This window comes from Mustela nigripes, chromosome 4, assembly GCF_022355385.1.
Source record: "Mustela nigripes isolate SB6536 chromosome 4, MUSNIG.SB6536, whole genome shotgun sequence".
NCBI lineage: Eukaryota > Metazoa > Chordata > Mammalia > Carnivora > Mustelidae > Mustela > Mustela nigripes.
In genome coordinates, this window is record NC_081560.1 from 88,038,616 (window position 1) to 88,060,437 (window position 21,822).

The 21,822-nt window shown below is 50.9% G+C and overlaps 1 protein-coding gene across 1 annotated transcript in view; it reads left to right on the forward strand.

The window, feature by feature from the left end:
• The window catches only part of CDHR3 (cadherin related family member 3), a 58,324-nt gene that overhangs the window by 18,596 nt on the left and 17,906 nt on the right, over positions 1 to 21,822 (forward strand). Inside the window, 5 exon segments of the mRNA XM_059397578.1 lie at positions 8,633 to 8,727; positions 9,112 to 9,216; positions 14,127 to 14,275; positions 16,054 to 16,243; positions 21,594 to 21,765. Coding sequence (XP_059253561.1) covers positions 8,633 to 8,727; positions 9,112 to 9,216; positions 14,127 to 14,275; positions 16,054 to 16,243; positions 21,594 to 21,765 — 711 coding nt within the window.

The window sequence follows — 21,822 nt, forward strand, 5'->3', positions numbered from 1 at the left end:
AAGAAGAAGAAGAAGAAGAAGAAGAAGAAGAAGAAGAAGAAGGAGGAGGAGGAGGAGAAGAAAAAGGCAGGAAGGGGTACAACGTGAAGGGAGAGGCCAACCCAGTCTGTATCTCAAAGATCTTCCTGGAGGCCCTACTTCTCACCAGCCAGAACTGTTGGCCACTGTTTTTTGACGGTGACCAAACGGAAAGGAATTTTGGATGGGTCAACAAGCCAGAATATAGTACCTCATCTATACATTTAGTTCTTTTCAACACTTACCAAGAATCCACGATGTGCCAGGCTTTCTATTGGATACTTGGGGCACAAAGACGAGAAAGACCCATCTTTGTACCTCCAGAAGTTTACGGTCTGGATGGGAGACATTCACACATACACCAGATTATTAGAATTCAGTAAGGCAACGACTCTAAAGTTCATACAAGACACAGTGGGGGCCAAGTGGAAGGAATCTCAAGTGTCAAAAAAATGTTTATTTTTAAATCTCCATCTTTAAATTATCTAGAAAGAATAAGGTCAATGCACCCCTTTAAAAATGCCTTGTAGATCAGGTTGTTGCCCTTTCTGAGGAAGGGAAGCAGCCCCATGTGAGGAGCAAATGGCGCAGCAGTGTTTTTCCCTTAGGAGAAAACAGTGCGGTCCAAAGAGGTCTGAGAGCAGCTGCAGAGGCTTGGGACCTGGAACTAGGGGGCCCCGCACCTGTGGGTTCTGCCATGGGTTTAGGAGTTCTCTGGGGAGGGGGCTCCCCACGCAGCAGAAAGTGTTAATCACACCTGCACTAGCACGAACAGCTGCCCAGACCTTTGACAGTCAGCCTAGAGGGGCAGACAATCCAGAAAGCACCTTTCTCAGATGAGAAAAATGTACTAACAGTTTAGGAAGTGACATCATGTGGCCTTTGTGCTTAGACATTTTATTCTGGACACTTGGAAGGTATGAAAGGATAGACTTTGTCCTATATAAGGAGAAAGGAACTGGGTGGGAACTGGGTTGATTTACTATGACCAAACCCGTCCTTGTCACTGAAGCCCGTGGCTGTCCGTTGAAACCAGCAGACGAACTTTAAAAAAAGACAGGTTTCTGGGTCCTGCCCCCCAGGAGTCTGATGTGATGGTCCTGGGGTGTGTCCCAGGCCTCAGGCTTTTTGGAGCCCCCAGCTTAATCTCTTGCACAGTGAGGACTGAGAACCACCCGTTTAAGACATGGCTTCCCAAATTTCCCAAGTCTCTCTCTTAAACTTTCTTTTTCCTGTAGGTCTGAGAGGGGCCTGGGAGTCTGTGTATTTGCCCAATGCCCCAGGACAAGTCTTTCAGTCAGCATGGCTGGGAGGGCTTTCTCAGAAGGTGTTAAGGTCCCTGCTTGAGAATATATGTAGGCCACTTTAAAAACAAAAACAAAACCAGATTCTGACAGTTAAGGCGGCTAACACTTGATCTCAGCTCAGGTCCTGATCTCAGGTTCGTGAGTTCAGGTCCCACACTGGGCTTCTTGCTAGGTGCAGAAGCCTACTTTAAAAATTAATTTATTAATTAATTAAAATAAATGAAAAAAGCACAGATTCCTGGAACACAAACTTCCCAGGTGATTCTGATGCTCTGTACCCTTCGAGAACCACTGAACTGAAGAAACAAGTGGAGGGTTTAATGAAACATCAGAGCAGGGCCAGGAGCCACGGCACGGATCCCGCTGTTGCCGTTGGGGCTCTTCCTGCAGGGCCTAAGCCACCACTGGCCCTGCAGGAGGACCAGCTGCTGAAGCTGGGGCTCAGCACACACCCCAGGCCTCTGCTCATGAGCTGCAACAGGTACAAGGTGAATGGGGTCAATTTGTCCCCCAAGAACTAGCCCATCCCCAGGACGGCAGCTCCTGCTGGGCCTACAGCATCACCCGCCCCACAGCAGATAGGGTCAACACAGGGGGCATCTACCGGGAGTACTGTGACCTAAACCATGTCATTTCTGTGGCCAGCTGGTTTGTCGGCCATGGCACTGAGGACAGTATGGTCCGGAATATGTGCGGAGAACCCTGGGGTGAAAGCGAGCCTGAAGGAGGATATTGAGCCATACTTACAAAGATGGGAACGGTGCCCATGACAACCTTGCTGCAGGGGAGTCCTCTCTGTGTGGGACTCCTCTACAGCACAGGTCTTCAGAAGAGTGGTGTTTGAAAAAAATGGCATTGTGCCCCATGATCAGAGGGGAGCCTGTGCTAAGGATGCTGGGTCAATACTGCCATGGTCTGAAGGATCTGGGGTTGATAGTCAACGTATCTGGCGGTGGGTCGGGTCACGGCACTTTGCAGCAAGCTGGGCCCTGGCTGCAAGGGTGGTCCTGAGGGAGGAGTCTGAAATGGGATGGCGGGGCCTCCTGGCTCCCCTGCCGCCATGACCTCAGCCAACCCTCTACCTGGCAAAGCTGTGACCCGCAAGATAATTATGGGATCTCCGTTCAGACTTACCACCAGTTCTTACATGATCTTGGGATCATGGTGGAGGTGGAGGGAGAAGGTGCCCATTTCAGATGGCCCTAAACTGATGAATAAACTATGCGACTTCCCATAAGGAAGAATGAAACAAAACCAGAACAAGAACAAACCAGTAAAGCATGAGCGTGAAGACACCTTGGCTTGGTTTGTGCCTATCAGCTTTCCTGCTGGGTTCCAAGGAGCTGCCCTGCCAGTGGGAACCACTAAGGAGGAAGGATGAATTAAATAGCTCTAGGAGATCTTCAGAAACCCTTTAAATGGTTTAAATCCCTACCCACCTTAATAAACTGAAACTTCGCTGCAGATAACATGAAGGTGGGGCTGATGCAGAAACCGCTAGTATTTGCTCCCTCCTTTCCAAAGCAGTTGTAAAAGCCGATAGTTGTACGTTGTTTGGGCCAGCACTGCCCACAGAGCGGGCCTGCAAGCAGGAAATGACGCCCGTGTATGCCATTTTAAATGCTCCAGGAGCCACATTAAAAAATAAGATGGAGGGGCGCCTGGGCGGCTCAGTGGGTTAAGCCACTGCCTTCGGCTCAGGTCATGATCTCAGGGTCCTGGGATCGAGGCCCGCATCGGGCTCTGTGCTCAGCAGGGAGCCTGCTTCCTTCTCTCTCTCTCTCTCTCTGCCTGCCTCTCAGTGTACTTGTGATTTCTCTCTGTCAAATAAATAAATAAAATCTTAAAAAAAAAATAAGATGGAACAGGTGAAATTAATTTTAATACACTTCTTCAATGTTTAAATACTCTTATCCAAACTACTATACTTTCGACATGTGACCAACATCAAATGATTCATGAGCTGTTTTACCTCCTTTTTCTTAATAGTAAGTCTCCGGGCTCATCCTTTCCATTATGCTGATTTATAGCTCGTCTCCTCTCAGACTAGCCCCATTGTAAATGCTCGGTCATCACAGGTGCCGGTGGCTGGTGGCACCTGCTATAGGGAGCAGGCTTGGATCTGGCAGCAGCTCCCCCTCCCTGGGCGCCTTCTGTGTCGTTATGAGTTCCAGGAGGACATTCTCAGAGGCATGTGTTTATACTGGGCTCAGAATGGTTTGTCTGTGAATAATCATACCAACCAGCATTCCTTCTCTGGGCCCCCTCCACCAGCGCTTTCCCTACCTCTTGAAGGAGGTTCAGAGAGATCCAAGCCCCTCCCACCCAACTCCCCCACTCCACCTCCCCCTCTGCTCAGCTAGGGCCACCGTGATGGCAGGGAAGCCTCCTCCGAGACTCTCAGGACGTTAATCAGTTTCGCAGCTGGAGGCAAAGTGATCTAGTGCAGCGATTCCTCCATTAAGGAGCTTTCTCTCGGCCTTTCCATTAGGGAAGGACTTTTGCATAAAGTGAAATGTGCTTTGTCTTCACTGGGGCAGACAAAGGATGAAATTAAAAGAGCAATGACCTTGCTACTAGCTGAGCTACCGGGAGGGCAACAGGGGAAGTCATTCTCTCCCCGCTCCGGCTTGCACCAGGCTCTGAGATGCGGCAGCGAGCTGTTCTTTCCCTCTTCCTGGGAATAAGGTTGTTCTTTCCACTGTGGGTACTGGCTGGCTGGGACTTTTTAGATGCACTGAGCAGCATTTTATTTCCGGATGAGAGAAGGAGCTGAGGCCTTTGCCTGGGCCCCGAAACTCTAGCCCCTGCTCCTTCCCTTCTAGCTCGTTCCAGCAAATTCTGTTCTTGATATCCCCTTGATTTCCCAAGTGACTGCACCCTTCCCGCGCCCCACATGTCTCCCCCTCCCCACCACGCACACCACTTGTTCATTGCCCTGTGGCATCTGCCTGCTAACTCAGGAGTCTGCAAAATGTGTTCTACTCCAGGTTCTTCTTGCTAAAATGCTCAAGAAAGGAAAAACTAGTTTGGGACAATTCCCTCTCCACATACAGCACCCCTGATGACTCTTCATATGTTGGGAGAGACACTTCTTCAAATAGATGGGGTCTGCTGTCCTTAAGATCAGTGAAGGCTGAATCAGCAAATAGGACCGAGGCAGATTTTGGAAAAGGAATGAGAGAATTCGAGAGGGTCGAATCCTTGACAGCCTTACCAGTAAAGGATTCCGTACCTATAGCATTTTTGGTTTGTAAACGTGGCTCTTAAAAACATTCAAAGGCTTGCCTCTCACCCGCTTACTCACCCTCATGATAATACTGCCCAAGCCAAGTTAAAGGTTCAGAGTAGGATTTTTTATGGTGCTTTTTTTTTTTTTCTCCTCTCAGGCACCCTTCCCTCCTACTTCTGTCCCCCACCTCCTATCTCTGAGCTTGGATAGGGGTGGAACCAGGGAAGAAAGAGGAATCAAGGCTTTTATAAAATGTCCACCTTACACTGAAAAAATGCAGTGGGAACGTGGCCTCATATTTATCGCCCCCTACAGCCCCATTGGAAGACGATGCTGTGTGCTCGGCGGGGTGGGGGTGGGGCGGCTGGGCATGATCTCGGGGGCTTGCTGACCCATTGGCATTCCTGGCCTCGGGAGGCAGAAGGGTCCTTCCTCTCCCCCCTGGAAACATGGCCCCTGGAAGTGGATGGCTCTGTTCTCGGGAGACCGGAGGCTGAATTCTTGTCGCTCGGTTCCACGGCAGGCCTGAAAGCCACGGATGGCTGCCCACGAGCACATGTTGGATCAGAATTTGCCCGTGGTCCCGGCTGCAGTGAGTGAACCCCGCCCAGGTGGCGCGATCTGCCCCCCCACCCGCCCCCCACCAGCCCCCAGGAGCCTGACATTTCAGGAAACTGGGCCAGCTGCCTCTCACCCTCCTTTCTCCCAACACTAGCAATACTAGCAACACGATGAAGGGGGAATGGGGCAGGAAGCTCGGGCTCTGTTGTTTTCCACACTGAAGACATTGTGTCCCGGAGCCAACTGTAGCTGGCAAGGGGCTGCAAAGAGAGAGACCTGGTAAAGGAATATTCCCAGTGGGGACACTCCGGCGCTTGTCTGACAAGCATCTGTGAACCGAATTGATCTGATTACTCAGGACTTTTCTTAGCCGGTGGTGCAGCAGAGAGGGGCTGCAGTGGCTTCTCATTCTATTTAATTTCTGTTTTCCAAGAATGAATACCAAGGGAGCAGCTTTGATTAAACAAGCCTTTAAAAAGGGGAGTGAATGCCAGGTTTTACAGAAAGCTTTACCAAGTTGCTGGCAAATGGCCACAGGACACAATATTTTTAGTCTATGGATATTATCTCCTTTCTAAGTACAAAACTGCTATTCCCATTAACTCAGGCTCGTAGGTTCAGGGATAAGGAAATTAGCCTTGTGTTAAAAGAAAAAAAAAATCAGGATTCCAGGAAATCAGCCTCTTAATCAAAAAGAAAAAGAAATCCCCCACGTTCCTGATTCTACAGTTGCCTGCTGTTGTTCGGTTTTTCTTGTTTGCTCAGACCTAGGCAGAACTGGGGGAGATTTCATAATCAAGCCTCGCTGTACTGAAGTAAAACAGATTTTTTTTTTTTAATTCAGCAAGATATTCGTTGTTGTTGCCTTTTTTTTTTTTTTTAAGATTCTTTAGGGTGGGAATGCTGGTCTCCAGTGGGACATAGGCAAGAAGAAAAGCCCAGTATTTAACATTTACAAATAGGTATTGATTGAGGAAAATATTTATTGAGCATCTATTATATGTTAGGCATTAGAGATGTAGTAACGAATAAAATGAAGCCCTTTCCCTCGTGGATCTTACACTCTAACTGACAGTAGTTAGTTAATAGAGGGATTATCATGTGCTAGGCACTGTTCTAGAACTTTATGTGATAACCCCTTCGACATGCTCTATTATTATTAGTCTTTGTTGCACAAGCTCTCACAGCTGCAAAGTAGTTGAACCAGGATTCGGACTGAGCAGTCTGGCTCCAGAGACCCTGCCCTTGACTCAACCTCCCCCATTCGTGACTCTTCTAGACAGTGAATTCTAGACGGGGCTAAGTTCCTCTTCTCTGTTTCCATCATATCCTATGTTTGTCTCCCTCTGAGCACGTCTCCCACATTTTCCCTGTATGTTCCATCAGTTGCCCATCAGTTTTTGGAGAGCAGGGTTTGTCTGTCACCTTTGTATCCCGAGATTTTCTCCTGTTTGAGACTGAGCAGGACTATCTCTTAGGGGATACATAGGGAAGAGATAGATAGGGGACCTATCTCCTGAGCATTAAACACTCTGGAAAGGCATCCCGGTCCAGGTGCATAGAGTGAATGCTCCCCTGGGTCTATAAACCTTGCCATCACATCCAGCTTGCGCCTCTGATCTGTGGATATGTGAGGATTCTCTGCAGGGAAGGCTCAGCTCAAAGGCACAGAATGGCTCTGTGTACAGGCAGCTGCTGCCCAGGCTGTGAGCTGGAGAGACAGTGGTGGTGGGGGGGCAGTCCTTGGGATTTAAATGTCATACCTTTGAGCGCTGCCAAGCTGTTTATACAACTTGGGGGGCTGGAAGAAGGGTGTTCCTTGGTGCTGCCCATTCCCCCTTAAAAATGGGTAAGAACCACTTAAAGGACCAGCAAGAAAGACTTAGTAAAGTAAGCCCTACAGTAGGATGTGTGCCATCATTAACCAACTGGGCTATAAAGGAAGGGTTAAGAATATGGGGAAGGACTCAAGCTGCAAAGGGAAAGAACGAGAGAATGTAATTTTGAATAGAGCATCATCTCAAAATCTTTTGGTGGGGTGTACGTTTGCATAGAAAAGATCAGAGGGCTATCCATGAAAATCATTAGATTTTACAGGTGACTACTCTTGAGTTTCTTTTTTATATTTTTCTGTCTTTCCTATTTTGTGTGTAGAAAGCATGTTTTATTACAATTAGGAAAATGGTTAAAACCTCCTAATGGCCCCAAACGGGATCGTTAATCTCTTTTCTGTGCGTTCGCTCTTCTCCTATGGGGAGCTTAGCTGCAAACGCACAACAGAGCAAATCGCTGGGTTGGAAGCCTTGGCTGGTGTTTCCTTTGATTCTAGACTTCAGGGGCTGTGGCTCTGATTGCAAAAACTCCACTGATTATCTGATCCAGAGATCTAAGGCCTGGAGGATAGGTCCTCTCTCATCCTGGTAGGAAATAATCAAACCTTCAAACCTTAAAGCCCTTTGGGATAAATGGCCATAAACACGGAAGTGGTGGTTTGCATTTTCCAGTGTGGCTTCTGATGGAATCCTCATGATAACATAGAGGAGTGGTTGGTGGTATCGTCCCTGTAGGACAGGCAAGGAAGGGACTTGTCCCAGATCCCGTGGTGGGGACCAGAACTCGGACTCAGCTCTTCCGATCCAGGTCCTTCACCTGCCTCGTTGACATCATCACCTCACCGAGGAAGCAATCTTGATGAACACGCATGGATAGCACGAGGGTGCTCTTCCCACTGGCTGCCCTTAGGGGTCTGTGCAAATAAGCTTGTATTTTTGTCAGAGCAAGTGTGGCTAGTCAGCGGTCATCATGGGAGCTGGGCTGGGCACTGGGAGCCATAAAGGACTATACTCTAGACACTTCCAAGAGGCAGAGAGAATTCACCCGTGGCCATAAACCTGAGATCAGACTCTGAAACAGCCTTCGTAGCTACAAACCAGCTTCCAACTTGGACTTGAGGTCCTGCTAAGTTTTCTCCTCTCTCACTCCTGTCCCTTCACTTTTCCCTGCCATCATGCCAGGGAATGATGCTTGTGAACATTTTTGCACCCTCCTGTATCATAAGTTCTTCCAAGGGTAGAGACCAGGTCTTTCTTACGACTTATTGCTTAACACATGGTAGCCATGTTTAAATAGTGCTGGTCAAAGCCAAGACCTGGACTCAATCCCAGACATTATCCTGAGAAGCACAAGTGAGAGACGGTGACAGGGAAAAGGAGACTGGAATCAGAAGCAGAGTGCCTAGACTGGGAGCCTTCTCGCTCGCTCTGTCACTGAAGCAGGACCCAGGGACCATCTCCTCAGAGTGTGGCTTCTCAGGTCAGAGGCTTAGGCCAGCAGATGCAGAACTTTCTTGCTTCAAGGATCACTGAGTCTGAGAACTGTGCATTGGGCCTCATCCTGAAGCATCAAGGATGTTCCATGGGCCAAGAATATAAAACAGGAATAGAACAAAATAGTCCCCCCAGAAAAAGAAGAAGAGGTACATTCAGTTACATTCTTTCTTCTCTTTGTTTTTTAGTATTTCCTGATCGTCTCCTCAGTGAACTTCACGATGTCTGCTAATGGGACCCTTTTCTCCACAATAGAATTTGACTATGAAGCAGGACCCAAAAGGTAGCCTTTGCCAATGACCTTGGTTGAAGTCTGAGGGTTGAGGAGCAGGCGTGGGGAAGCGAGGGAAGCCCCGAGCAGATTCTGCTGCCTTCCTGCTGAGTTCAGAGGGTAGGGAGACCCCCAAAAGGAAGAGGAAGTAAGGCCTCCTTCCCCATCGCAAATCTTCATCTCCACATAATAAGAAGGGCGGGGTGGGTTTGTAGAGACAAGGAAGGGGAAGTGTTGACCTAGCTGTTCTGACTCTGTATGTGCATCTGGAGGACAGTGGGCAGAATGGGGCAGACCAACCTTCCCCCCTCATCCCGCCCCATCTCCCCCCCCACTCCACTTTGAGGTAGTGTCGGCAAAGCCTGAGTCCCTCACTCCGGGGGGTTTCCCTGACAGTTTCCTTCTGCTTGCGGGAGTGAGGGATAGCCAAGGGCTCGAAGCCTCCACAACGCTCCAGGTGAACATTGTGAATGTCAACGATGAAATCCCACGCTTCACCAGGTAGGCCTGAGGGCGTGTGGGGCTCCATGGGCCACAGCTGCCATTCCTTCTGGGCAGCCCGGCTTTCTCAGACACATTTAATATACGCCAGAGGGATGCCCTTTGCCCTGGCCCGGAGGAGAGACAAGAGGCCTGAGATCTTCAGTGTCTTTTCTCTGACCTCTGGACATCCCCCTGCCAGCTTTGCTCGCCTTTCCATGGGGTTGTGGGTATGGTGGGGAGTGGGGAGAGGGGCTGGACATGATGCCCCTGCTGCGGGGCTGGCTGCTGGACCTGTGTAGGAGGTAACGACAAGGCAGGTACTATTTTTTTTTTTAAAGATGTTATTTATTTATTTGACAGAGAGATCACAAGTAGGCAGAGAGGCAGGCAGAGAGAGGAGGAAGCAGACTCCCTGCTGAGCACAGAGCCCGATGCAGGGCTCGATCCCAGGACCCTGGGATCGTGACCTGAGCCAAAGGCAGAGGCTTTAACCCACTGAGCCCAGGAACCCCAAGGCAGGTACCATTTACTAGAGTGTCCAGCATGAATAATAGTCAAGTTCAAGGGCACGCACCATCAGTCAAGGGTTTATAAAGCCCACTCTCAGAACAGTGTCCTCTCTGACTGAGGAGAGGTCTCTGACAAGGTTGCCTAAGAGGCCTGCCCATGGTGGGGTGTTCTAGATTTATTCCTGCTGTGGTGGGTCCAGAAAAGAGATCTGGCGGTGTCTGGCAGTAGAGGCGAGGTAGGGAAGCGAGTCTGGTGCGGGCAGCCTGGGGGAACGGGTCTGGCCCCCAGCTCAGGCCCAAAGGGGACAGTCAAGCCTGTTATAGATTGGGATCTCAGAGGGAATCTGGGATTCTGAGCTGGAAAACGACTTGCAAACCACCCGGCCTACTGCTTGCCAGACAGGCCCCATCCCTGTTGCTGAGCTGGGCTCGGGAACCAGCCCGAGGGAGCGGTGAAATCACCAGCCTGGAGAGTGAGAGTAACCGCTCTCGTGGCCATGAGTAAAATATGGGAAGTTGGGGAGACTCCACCAACAGAAAGGCCCCGGGCCCCAGAACTATGTAGAACGTTTGCAAAAGTCTTCTGCGACCGGCAGGTATAAGGCCGCCCTATGCACCGGCTAAGCCGGTCCTGTTTGGCAAAACACAGCACAGTTGTGAGCCTTCTGGATGTGAGGAGTCTGCAGCCCAGGGGCCGGGGGTCCACGTGGAGGGAAGAGCAGCAGACACGCCCGCATCAGGCTTCCCAGCGACGCCCATGGCCCCACTAAGCTCGGAAGGCTGACGCGATCCGTTTCTGCGGATGGGTTCCTCCGGGAGCCCAGCACCTGCGGTTCATAACGAGCTGTGACATCCCCGCCTGGATGCAGACTCCAGTACTCACGGGCACAGCAATGCCGACTCATGGGTAACCCCCAGGGACAGGCGACGGCCATGCTGTCTGCTGTGTCGGCCCCCCCACCCCATTCCAATCTGTGACATGGGGAGGCAGGCTAACAGGGCTGCAAAGGGAGAAGTAAGTTCTCCCAAGGGGCAGAATGCCTGGTTTGGACGACATCTTCCAAAAGAAAGAGAATGTGGCCTTGGCTGGTTGCTGGGGCCCCCAGAGATGGGTCTGGGACTCGGGTTCTCTTTTTTGGTTTGAGAAATGATCCTGTTAGGCTCCATGCCAGACAAAAGATCTGTGTGACTGTTTAACTGTTTCGTAAAAAGTCATCGGGCTTTAAGTCAAACAGCGAGCCGTGGGTGTTGGCAGGGATAGGTCTGAAAGAGCCTATCGCTGGAAGCCCTGGGGCAGGGGGGCTGCCCTGACTTCACCCACGGGCTCATCGGAATCGACCTTGTCCTTCAGCCATCCGTGGTTTGCAAGAGTCTGCTTGGTTTCAAAGTAGGTACTGACGTGGAGGGCTTTCCTGGTTCCCTGGAGCCATGGTCCTTCTTTCCCTTCCAAACCAGTGCCAGGACGAGCCATGAGTTCTTTAATTCAGAATTAACACAATTAAACCCTCAAACTGATTCAGCTGCGGAATATGGAAACAACCCTCCTATCTTTACTAGCTAGTAAAGCCCCGCACTGAATACAGCCAAAGAGAACGCCCTTTCTGTGGCAGAGCTCACCGTCTTACCCCTGAGTGGGGGCAAACCCCCAATGCTCTGTGGCCTCCCGCTGTGTACTCACGGATCCTGCTATTATTACAGTCCAGCACCTTTTTGTAAAAGTACTTGACTTCTATTTGCCCTCTATGGAGCAAGCACCGTGCTTGCTGCTTTGGCAGAGCACTTTACCTTAGACTCCAACAGTCTCTCTCCCACTGCCCGTTTCTTCGGTATCTCCCCGCCATCATTTTCAACCTGGTGCCTCGCAGTGCACGCACACTTTTATGCACCTACTGCATATGCATTCGTAACACTGAGGCCATCCTCTGGGATTCATGCCCTTCCGCGTGAATGTGGCCCCTGGTCCTTGTCTCCCCCTCCCCTGGGCCCCGGTAGCCCGGTGTTATGGGAGGATGGGCAGTAGGAAGAAGGTGGGGGGATGGGGATGTAATGGTATCAGAGCTTGACCCCGTCGGCTGACCACAGGGACCCTGGCTGTATAGGTCTTAACTGTGGGCTTTATGTTAAATGTAATTTTATACACACTTGGGTCTTGGGTCCCCAGACCAAATAAACCAAAGATTTTTTGCCTTCTGCCAGGCTCACTATCAGGTGAGCCAAGGAGAGAATGCTGTACCTAAGTGATAGCCTGACTAGTCCCCTCCATGGGACCTGATTTCCCAGAGTGCCAGGTTCGGGGCAGAGGAACCTGCAGAACAGCGTGCCCTAAGCAGGTGCTCTGTGGACATCCCCTGCGGTGGGCGGTGGGCGCTGACCCGCGCACTGTATGGGGCATAGCTGCACCCCTGGGCTCTCCCACTGGAGGCCAGTAGCAGCCCCTGCCTCTGCTTGTGACAAACAGCACAGTCGCTCCCAACTGAGAACCACTTTCTTGCAAGAAGTCCCCTCCCAAGAGGTCCTCTGTCCTAGGACAGCCTGGGTATCTGGGGTTGTCACCTCTGGTGATGCCTTGTAAGAACTCTTCTCAAACTTTGAAGGCAAAGTCCCTCGGTCTTCTTGGGAAAACACAGCTCTTGATTCTGCAGTCTAGAGCTGGCATGAGTTCTACGTTCAGATCCAGAATCTCTGAGGGTACATGTAAGGCATGCAGGGACCACACTGGGAGCAGCGGGGCCAAGGGGTGAAGGTGGCACAGGAGCCATAGTAGTCTCTGTGTTCGAAGTCAACGGAAGCCACTCAAAGTAACCAAAGAAAAGATAGAACACGTTAGAAACAGAGGCTCTCACATCAGGAACACAAGGGCTTAGTATAGCTCTGGGAGCTGAGACTACCTCCCTCTCTCCTCCCACTCTGGGTTTGGCTCCTGCCACCCCTGCCTCCTTGGTCCCACTCCCCTTTGTCTACTCCTCCCCCACAATGGGCCACAGACCAGATTCACCGAGAAAGGCGTCAGGCAAGTAAGTGGATCAATGGGCAGCGTCAGGGGGGCACTGGGTGGCCTCTAGGCCTGAACAGGATTACTGACCCCCACAGTGGAGTGCACCGATAGGAGGTCACCTCAAGAATGGGTCACCTTGGGGCGCCTGGGTGGCTCAGTGGGTTAAGCCGCTGCCTTCGGCTCAGGTCATGATCTCAGGGTCCTGGGATCGAGTCCTGCATTGGGCTCTCTGCTCAGCAGGGAGCCTGCTTTCCTCTCTCTCTCTCTCTGCCTGCCTCTCTGCCTACTTGTTATCTCTCTGTCAAATAAATAAATAAAATCTTAAAAAAAAAAAAAAAAGAATGGGTCACCTCAAGACCCAGAACCCAGGCAGGAACCCCGGTGAGGGAGGGCCTGGTCGCAGCCTCCTTCGGCCTGCCTCGGTCTGACATTAGCTGGACATTCTCTCTCCCTCTCCTTTCTCTTCCCTTTGGTCCCATCTACCCTGGGAGAAGGATGAGACAGAACTGCAGAAAAATCCTGACCTCACCAAACGAATGCGATCATTTAGACCTGAGATATAACGTTTCCCTCTTAAGGAAGGGAAAATCCAAACTTAGGAAACTGGTAAATCGGAGGGTGATGATTTGTCCCACTGAAATGACTTTCCCTCAGCAGAAGGATTTCCTGCAGGATTATTCTAAACAATAAGCCTCCCTTGGTGCCTTCAAAATTACTCAATTTACCCAAGTCGTGTGGTTAAAACTTGGAACCTATCTGCCTTACTCTCATCCCGTCCCCAGAGCAGGGGAGGCCTGAGGAAGATGGGTACGTTGGCGATTTGGGGTTATCTCCTAAGAAGTCACCGTCGGAGGGCAGTGACCTTGGCGTCTCTGTTCAGAGAGCTGACCTTACGAGAAATGCAACTCAGGGAGGTGTGCAGGTTCTGTGCGTCAACTCTGCTTCTGCAGGCAAGACAGAACAAAACGAAGAAGACAGAGAAGAAATAAAAGTACTTATCGTTTATTGACCGTCGCTTCTGGTGGCAGCCAGGGGATGGGCCAGGAACCTGGGTCCAGATGGATTTTTAAAATCACTCAGGGAGCTTTTGCACAAGAATCGGAGAGGGAGAGAAGGGGGCCAGATAGGCCAAGCATCCCGATTATAAAAGACGTTAACGCCCAGGCCGTTGTGAATCGGCATCAGGCCTGTGTGGCGTCGGAGGTCGAGGCCACTGTCCATGGTAGCAGCAGCCGCGGGGACGTGATCTTTGGAAACGCAAAAGCCTGTCCCCCCTCCTTTCAGCGGTGACTGCTTTCTCAGAGCCTGCGGATGCAGCTTCAGAAGCTCAGGGCTATATTTAGCGCAAACCAAAATACCCACCCTGCAGACTCCACCCTCCTGTGCCCCTGAAAATGAGCTGTGTCTGCTGTATTTCTGCTCAGCCTGGCGCGAGTGTACACGATCGCCGAGGAGCTGGCTTCAGGCACCATTGTGGCCAATGTCACCGCGGAGGACCCCGACGACAAGGGTTTCACCAGCTTCCTGCTCTACAGCATCACGACTGCTAACCGCTATTTTGTGATCAACCAGTGTAAGTTACACACACACACATACACACATTCACCCTCCTGTGCACCCTTTCATTCAGCCATTTGGATTCTTTCACAAATATTTCATCTGTCTTCTGTTCTGGGGCATGCCCTTCTGTAGAGAATATCGTAACACATCAGGGTAACGGATGCATTAAAAGCAGCTGGGATAAGGATCGGGGAAACTGAACAGGGTCCCGAGGTGACCAGCTATGTCCCTCCTTCACCTTAGAAGCAGGTGTAGGAATGGGTGAGTTCACTACCCTAAGGGTACCTGGGAGTCTCCTGAAAAGAAGATCCTGACCGACACTGTCTACAAATAAACAGGACAGAAGCCATGTGTATAAGTTTAAAGTCCAGTAGCCGCATTTTTAAAAAGTAACAAGAAACAGGTGAAATTATCTTCAATAAGGCAGCTTAGTTACCCCAACATATCCAAAATATTGTCATGAAGTGTAATAAATATCTTAAATTTATTAATGATGTATTTAACATTATCATTTACTGTATCAAGTCTGTAAGTTTGCTGTGTATTTTATAGTGAGCACGCATCTCAGTTTGGACTAGCTACATCTCAAGCGCTGAAACGTGGGGCTAGTGGTTACCAGACTGGACCACATCATTCTAGAGCAATCTGCCGGGCTCCTGGGAGTTATCTTCCCAACTAAGTATGTCCAGTGCAGAGGAGAGCTCTCCCTCCTAGGACAGCCATCTTCTATTGGGGTCTTCCCATATGCTAGGTACTATCTTAAGTGACCCATATATATTCCATTGTAAGTATTCAACTCAGCACAGCAACCCAATGAAATATTGTAACCCACACTTTATAGATGAGGGAACTAAGGCTAAGGGAACTATGGGCAGGGTAAATGACTTGTCCAAGACAATGACTTGTCTTCAGGGTACGAAGTAGATTCAGACCAAAGATTGTGACCCAAGAGACCACTCCTAGGCAATACCACCTCATAAGTTCCTATCACATTCTTCCAAAATACTTCACTTTACATAATGACTTTGTGGAGGCAAACATTGGACAGTCCCAGAAAGACGATGTGTTATTTGCCCCATCGGCTTTACGGTGAAGGATGCCTGGTCCCAGGAGAGGCAGGCTTAGGCAATAATCGTGCTCAATCTCTGAGCACTGTCTAGTCCTGTCATCAAAGACCTCACTCAGCTAATGGTGTAAGCATGGACAACCATGGTTTAGAATCCTGTTCACACTAGTACTGCAAATGCAACTTTTAAGAAATGCAGTGGTTTTGGGGGGCATCTTTATTAAGACTCTGGTTGCAAGTAACAAAAATGGAGGCAAGCCAAACCAGGCATGAGAGGAGAAAAAACAGATAGGGGAGAACTACCAACAGGATCCTGGCGATCCCGTGAGAACAAGTAGGTGGGTCACTGCAAGGGTGGGGACTGGTGCTGCCCCGCCCACCACGGTGGCAAGAGTTCTGGCCCCCCGATCCGTAGCTCCACTGTTAACCTGCCTGGTGAGTATCGGTGACCTGTTCTCCAGTGAGAGAGCGCAGTGGGTCAAGCTGGAGTCATCTGTCTGCCAGTCCTATAGCGGGCAAGGCCAACCCTGAAGTTTGAGGCAACAGGTTCTAGAAGGGTCAGGCCGGGCATCCCAATTGATGTCCAATATAGGAAGTTACCTGAGTTTTTAAAAATGTGTCTGCAGAGAGGGTGTTTTCCCTGCAAGCCAGTCCTCACACCGGAACGATCTTTCCAATTGTCTCCAAGTCTCTGAAGAGTCGTGTTCTCACCTTTGCCTTCTCAGTGACAGGTACGATCCACGTGGCCCACAGGCTAGACCGAGACGCAGGTGAATTAAGACAAAATCCCTCCATTTCTCTGGAAGTTCTGGTGAAGGACAGACCCTCGGGAGGTCAAGAGAATCGCATGCAGATCACCTTCATCGTGGAGGACATTAATGACAACCCGGCCACGTGCTCCAAGACCTCCTTCAGGTATACTCCCGGGCTGGGCGCCGCCCCTCCCCCGCCCCGGCGCTCCGTGGGGCCCCAACTCCTCGGCTTCTCTGGCAGGAACCGAAGAATCAGGGGCATCTGGGACATGTCTCAATACCAGAAGCCCACCTGAGGTGTCCGATTTCGGAGACAGGTTTTCCCGTCTTGATCCTTTTCTCTTCCCTCTCTTCATTTTCTTTCTTTTTCCTTGTTTCCCTTCTGCACCTTCGGACTCTGGCAAAAAATATATATATTTTTTTAATTTTTTTTTTGCTCCCTCCTACAGCATGTTCATCTTTGTTGGTGAAATGTACCACAGAGACTCCCTGGGCTGTGCCTTTTCTTTTTTTATTGCCGCCTGTGTCCAGACGGTGTTGTTCGTTAGCGGTTATAACAGAGACCTGAGACTTAGGATTAGTAGCTAGGAGCTTCCTGAGAAACACATCGCAGTAATAGGAATAAATCACACCATGTGTTTACTTAAAACAAAACAGAGCCTCGAATTCACCTTACACAACTTAAATGCTGGTAAACCAAAGGCAATGGAAAGGGGGAAAAACACAGAAACAAGTTCTTTTGTACATTTTGACCTATGCTTCATGTCACACCTCTTGGGTGTTATTTAAAAATAAAGTCCCTCGTGATTCTGAGTTAATATGCCTTTTGGTGAACAGCACTGTCTCTCTACTAGCTCTTTTGTCTAAATGCCACCCGAGTCGCTCCCGGGGTTGGCTTCGTCTCTGTGGCTTCCTACTTGCTAGTCTCCAGCTTCTCAGGACCACGAAGGGGGCTCCTTGTGAGGGGGGCACCCCACAGTGATGCTGGCTGGAGCGTTCCCTGCATCTGAAACAAGGCTCAAGACCAGAGCATGTCCCCCTTTAAGATGCCCCATGGAGAGTCTTCCTCTGAGGTGTGACATTTGATAGGTCCTGCAAGGTCAGTTTTTAAGCTCCAGGAGACTCTGGACACAGATCTAATCCACGGTGTGGCCATGCAAAGGACCGTAGGGCAAAGGACAAAGATTGTTGAGGTTTGGCAATAGAACTATGAATTACTTTATTATGCTTATGATTGTCTCCCTGTTTTATCAAAGGGCGAGCCCAGCACGATGCTAAAAATCAGTGTGGCCTGGAGTCTGGCAGCGAAACAGTTAAATCCAGGTTTAGACAGACCCTATTTGCCCCCTTCAGATGCAGCTTCCAGACTTCCCCACCCTGCTCTGTGCCCCGGGAGTATGGAAACGACCTACACGGATATGAATTGGCTCCCTTCCCCTGTAGCTTCTGCTTGTCCATTGGGATGCCCTAGAGCAAAGGGGAGCGTAAAGTCAGGGTATTTACCCCCCTGGCTCCCTGCCTGTCAGCTGGAGAAGTCCCTCCACCTCTTGAAGTTCCCAGATTGCACACAGCAGTCTCTCTTCTGGCTTCAGGAACTGCTCCCTCCTGGGGCTCCTCTGGGCCAGGAGGAGGTAAGGGAACTTGGCCCTCAGGAGCTCTGAGATACTGCACCATCCCTGGGGATTTCCATAAATACCCCGTGTCCACCTTTGTAATAGCCCTTTACCAAAGTCTTTCCTAGAATCATCCGAAATTGTCATCTGCTTCCTGCTGTGTCCCTGATCAAGTCAGGAAGGGCCTTGACCATGCGATAGGTTTCTATCCCAACCCTAATCTCAGAGTCTGTTTGGTAGGTAGGGCTCGTCGCCGTGGGGTAGTTCAGACGGTGACTTCTACACTATTCCCCCATAGATGGAACCCACCTCTGTTAACCTAGCCTGGGCTCTGGGGATGGCATCGAGATGCTATGTAGAGTCCTACTTCTACTTTCTTTTGAAAATCTAAACCTAACATTCTTGGGTGGTTCTAGGGCCTGGGGGCATTTCCTGTCCTCCTGCGCTGCCTTTCTAGGCCCTTCTGCTCTTCCTCGTTCCCCTACCCTGAGAGATGGAGGGCGTGGGCTGAGGGGTAAGAACTCTGGGAAGCAATGACTGGTGAGGACCGTGCTGTCTCCAAGCTTCCTTGTCCATTTCCTCCCCGCCCGCTGCACTTCCGGCATCGTCCCAGCTCCCCTGATGTGTGGCTTGTAGACCCGCATTCCATATTGGTTGGGAAAACCACAGTCTGATGATCCGAGGCTGTCCAGGCCACCCCTTGCAGAGTCCGGCTCTTGATAGCCTCTCCAAATTAGCCCTGAAGGTCAATGCCAGGCAGAAACTAGACTAACTGCACGGATCAGTGAAGGTGTTGAACAGCGTTCAAGACCTGCTTCTGGGCTTTTCCAACTTGCATCCTGTGAAAACCAGGATCTGAGGAGGGGCAGATCCTCTGCAGGGGCTCCTTCCTCTGCAGCCTCGGGAGGTGGAAATCTTTATTCCAGAAACCCAGCCTCATTTGCAAACTCCACTGGCTGGAAAACCTGACCCAGCATCACCCACCCCTGACCCAGCATCACCCACCCCCGATCCTTACCACCTTCCCCATTCCCACCATGCCGGAGCACACAGGTGGGTCCAAACCAAACAGAAGAGGACTGACAGCAGCTCTGACAACACATCCCTGAATATTTATTCCTTCTCCAGGGCTTTCGGCATGGTCCCTGTTGGGGAGTTTGGGAGAGCAGGTGGAAGAGAGGGGGAGGGTGCCCGCACCCAGTGGGTTGGAGGCAGGTGGCTGCGTGCCCAGCCCCCACCTGCCCCCATGGATCACACGGGTCCTGCAGACGCTCAGGCCAGCCTGGAGACGGAGGCATCCCCTAGCACAGAGGACCCTGCAGCTTTCCCAGGCTGGTGATGAATGAGCCCAGGGCCTGATGGAGGCATCAAAGGCGCCGAGACAGCCCCTGCTCTGGTTGTAAATTGCCCTGCGCTTGGCTGAAAGCGCTTGGCAAGCTGTTTGTGAGCCAGAGGCAGAGAAGGTCAGCAGGCTCAGACTGCGGCTGGGCCAGTCACCTGTGCGCAGGGAGGGAACGTGGTCAGATGGCCGGGAGCAAGGGCAGCCGGCCTTTGAGGCAGGCCTTGATGAATGAGGGGGAGGGGTTTTCCAAGTTATGCGTTTGGGGGGAAAATACCAAGCACCAGGGAGGAAAAAATGAGAAGAACGTGCTAGGCAGCCCTGAGAGGCGCAGTGCCTGAAACGTCTGGCTGCAGGATGTGGGATTCGTGGGAAGATGGAGCACTCTGGCTCCCAGAGTCCGAACCAGGGTCTGGATCCCCCAAACCATCTGATATAATAAATAATACTGGTTTTATTAGGGGGGGGCACTTCTTGGGAAGAAAATGGGGGAGAGTTAGACAAGGCTGGGAGAGTCATGAGACCACAACACAAGACTGGCCTCAGCGAAGGGAAGTGGGAAAGAGGGTGGGCAGAAATGTTCTAGCGTGCTGTGTCGGCTCTGGAAGGTTCAGCGAGGCATCAAGGGGTCCTAGTGCCAGAGTCAGCTGTCCTCAGACAGGAATGAGCCTGCCTTAGCATCTGTGACTCCTGGTCGCAGGCACGTGGCCTCACTGCCTATGAAGCTGTGAATTTCAGAGCACAGCAGCCTAAGGTCTGTGGTCAGCTATGTTCCTTTTTGAGGGTCTTCTGGACACATTCTCGTGGCAGCCACGATACATTTTCATAAGAGATAACTGATTGAGGTAGACAGCAAAAACCAAACCACACACCAGCCACAAATTCCTCAGCCACACTGTTTCTCCCATCAAGGGTTGGGTTTCTCTTTCTACTCCTTGGATCTGAACCTGATTGTGTCAGTTGCTTTGGCCGCTGGAACATTCACAGATTGGATGCAGCCCAGGCTCGAATGATGCGTGTACATGGGACTCCTTCTTTTGCTACTTTTGGGAACCTGAGACGTCCATGCAAAGAGCCTGGACCCATCTCATGGAGGGTTATCGGCAGCAGGAAGCAGAGGCCTCCTGCCAACCCGCCACCAGACATGTGACCAAAGCCATCCTAGACCAGCCAGACCCAGCCGAATGGCCAGACAACAGAGACTAGAAGCAAGTGAGACTAGAACCCAAAGAACTCATGGATAGCCCTTAGTACTGCAAGAAATAACAAAGTGCCCTGTTTTAAGCCACTACGTTTTAGGCTGGTTTGTTACGAAGCAAAGGTGACATGATTTATGTCTAGATTACAGATGGGAAACCTGAAACGTGGGGGCACAGTCAAGTCCCTGAATGAACGGAAGCCTGAAGGGATTAATCACACTTCCTTGCCCCACCACCTTCCCCGCACCTGCCCCCCACCCCCCCGCCATCGCCCGCGTCCAGCGTGGCTGGACCACATGGCTCCGGGGTGCGGGCAAATTTCCTCATTTGTGTTACTGGAGTCAGCTGAGGTTGGGACCCCCGAATTCCACCCTTAATGAAGCTCTCTTGGGTGAATGACACTAATGTGTTAGGGGGCCCTTTTGGGATGTCAAAGCCATTAAAACACAAGGGGCAGAAATCCTGAGTTGCAAAGCATGTGAGGTGAGGTGGGTAGGCAGCTGGCAATTTTCCCTAACCAGGTCCTAAACTCCTGGCAGGCAGGGCAGGTTTTCTGTTTCTCATTTATCCTTCTTCACGGCTGTGCTAGTCTCCTAAGTCACCATTCACTCAATCGACGGACATTAGCGAGCCTGCCAAGAAGAGAGCAGACAGATTTCTGTCCTCCTGGAGCTTACTTTCCGGGGGGGAAAGCAGGAGACAAATGGGATAAATGAGTAACTGTGTAGTAGATGGGAAAAGGATACATGCTAGAATTTAAAATAAACGGTGGGGGGGTGGGGAGGGAGCAAGGGGCAGGAGCGGCTGATATTTGAGAGAAGGGCCCCAGCCTGGCTGCCTGAGAAGGCAACATTGATTGAGACTCCAGAAAGTGGTTGAGCAAGCCGGGTGGGCGTTTGCGGGGAGAGCCTTGCACAGCTAGTGGGATGGCCTGAGCCCAGACTTCCGGGAGCACCGGGGAAGAATTCTAGAAGCACCCGCAAGCCCGGTGGCGGGAGCCAATAGGGAGCATTGTAGCGAGCGAAGAGTACAGACAGGCGAGGCGAGGCAGGGCGTGCACATCTCGAAGAGCCTCTAGATCAAAGCGAGGACTTGGAGTGAATTAGCAGCCATTGAGGATTAGGAGCAGAGGAGTGGCGTGACCTGACAACATTTTAACGGGATCCCTTTGGCTGCTGTGTTAAGAAGAGTCTGAAAGGAAGCAAGGGCAAAGCAGGGAACCCATTAGGTGATGACTGCCGTCACCGTGGACTAGCTTTGAACTGAAATTAAAAGCAGAGGTGTCTAGCCTAGGGCCTATGTCAGGAGGAACACTCAATCACCATTTGTTGGGGAAAATATTGAATCGTGTCTTTTCGCCAGCATTATGGTGCCTGAAAGAGCAGCCAAGGGGACGTTGCTTCTGGACCTGAGCAAGTTCTGCTTTGATGATGACAGCAAAGCACCAAACAACCAATTCAACTTCACCACGCCATCTGGAGTGGGGAGCAGCGGCAGATTTTCACAGGATCCAGCTGGCTCTGGGAAAATCGTGGTCAGTGAATGGTCATTGCATCATTGAAAGGGCATCGGGGAGGCTGGTGTAACACGC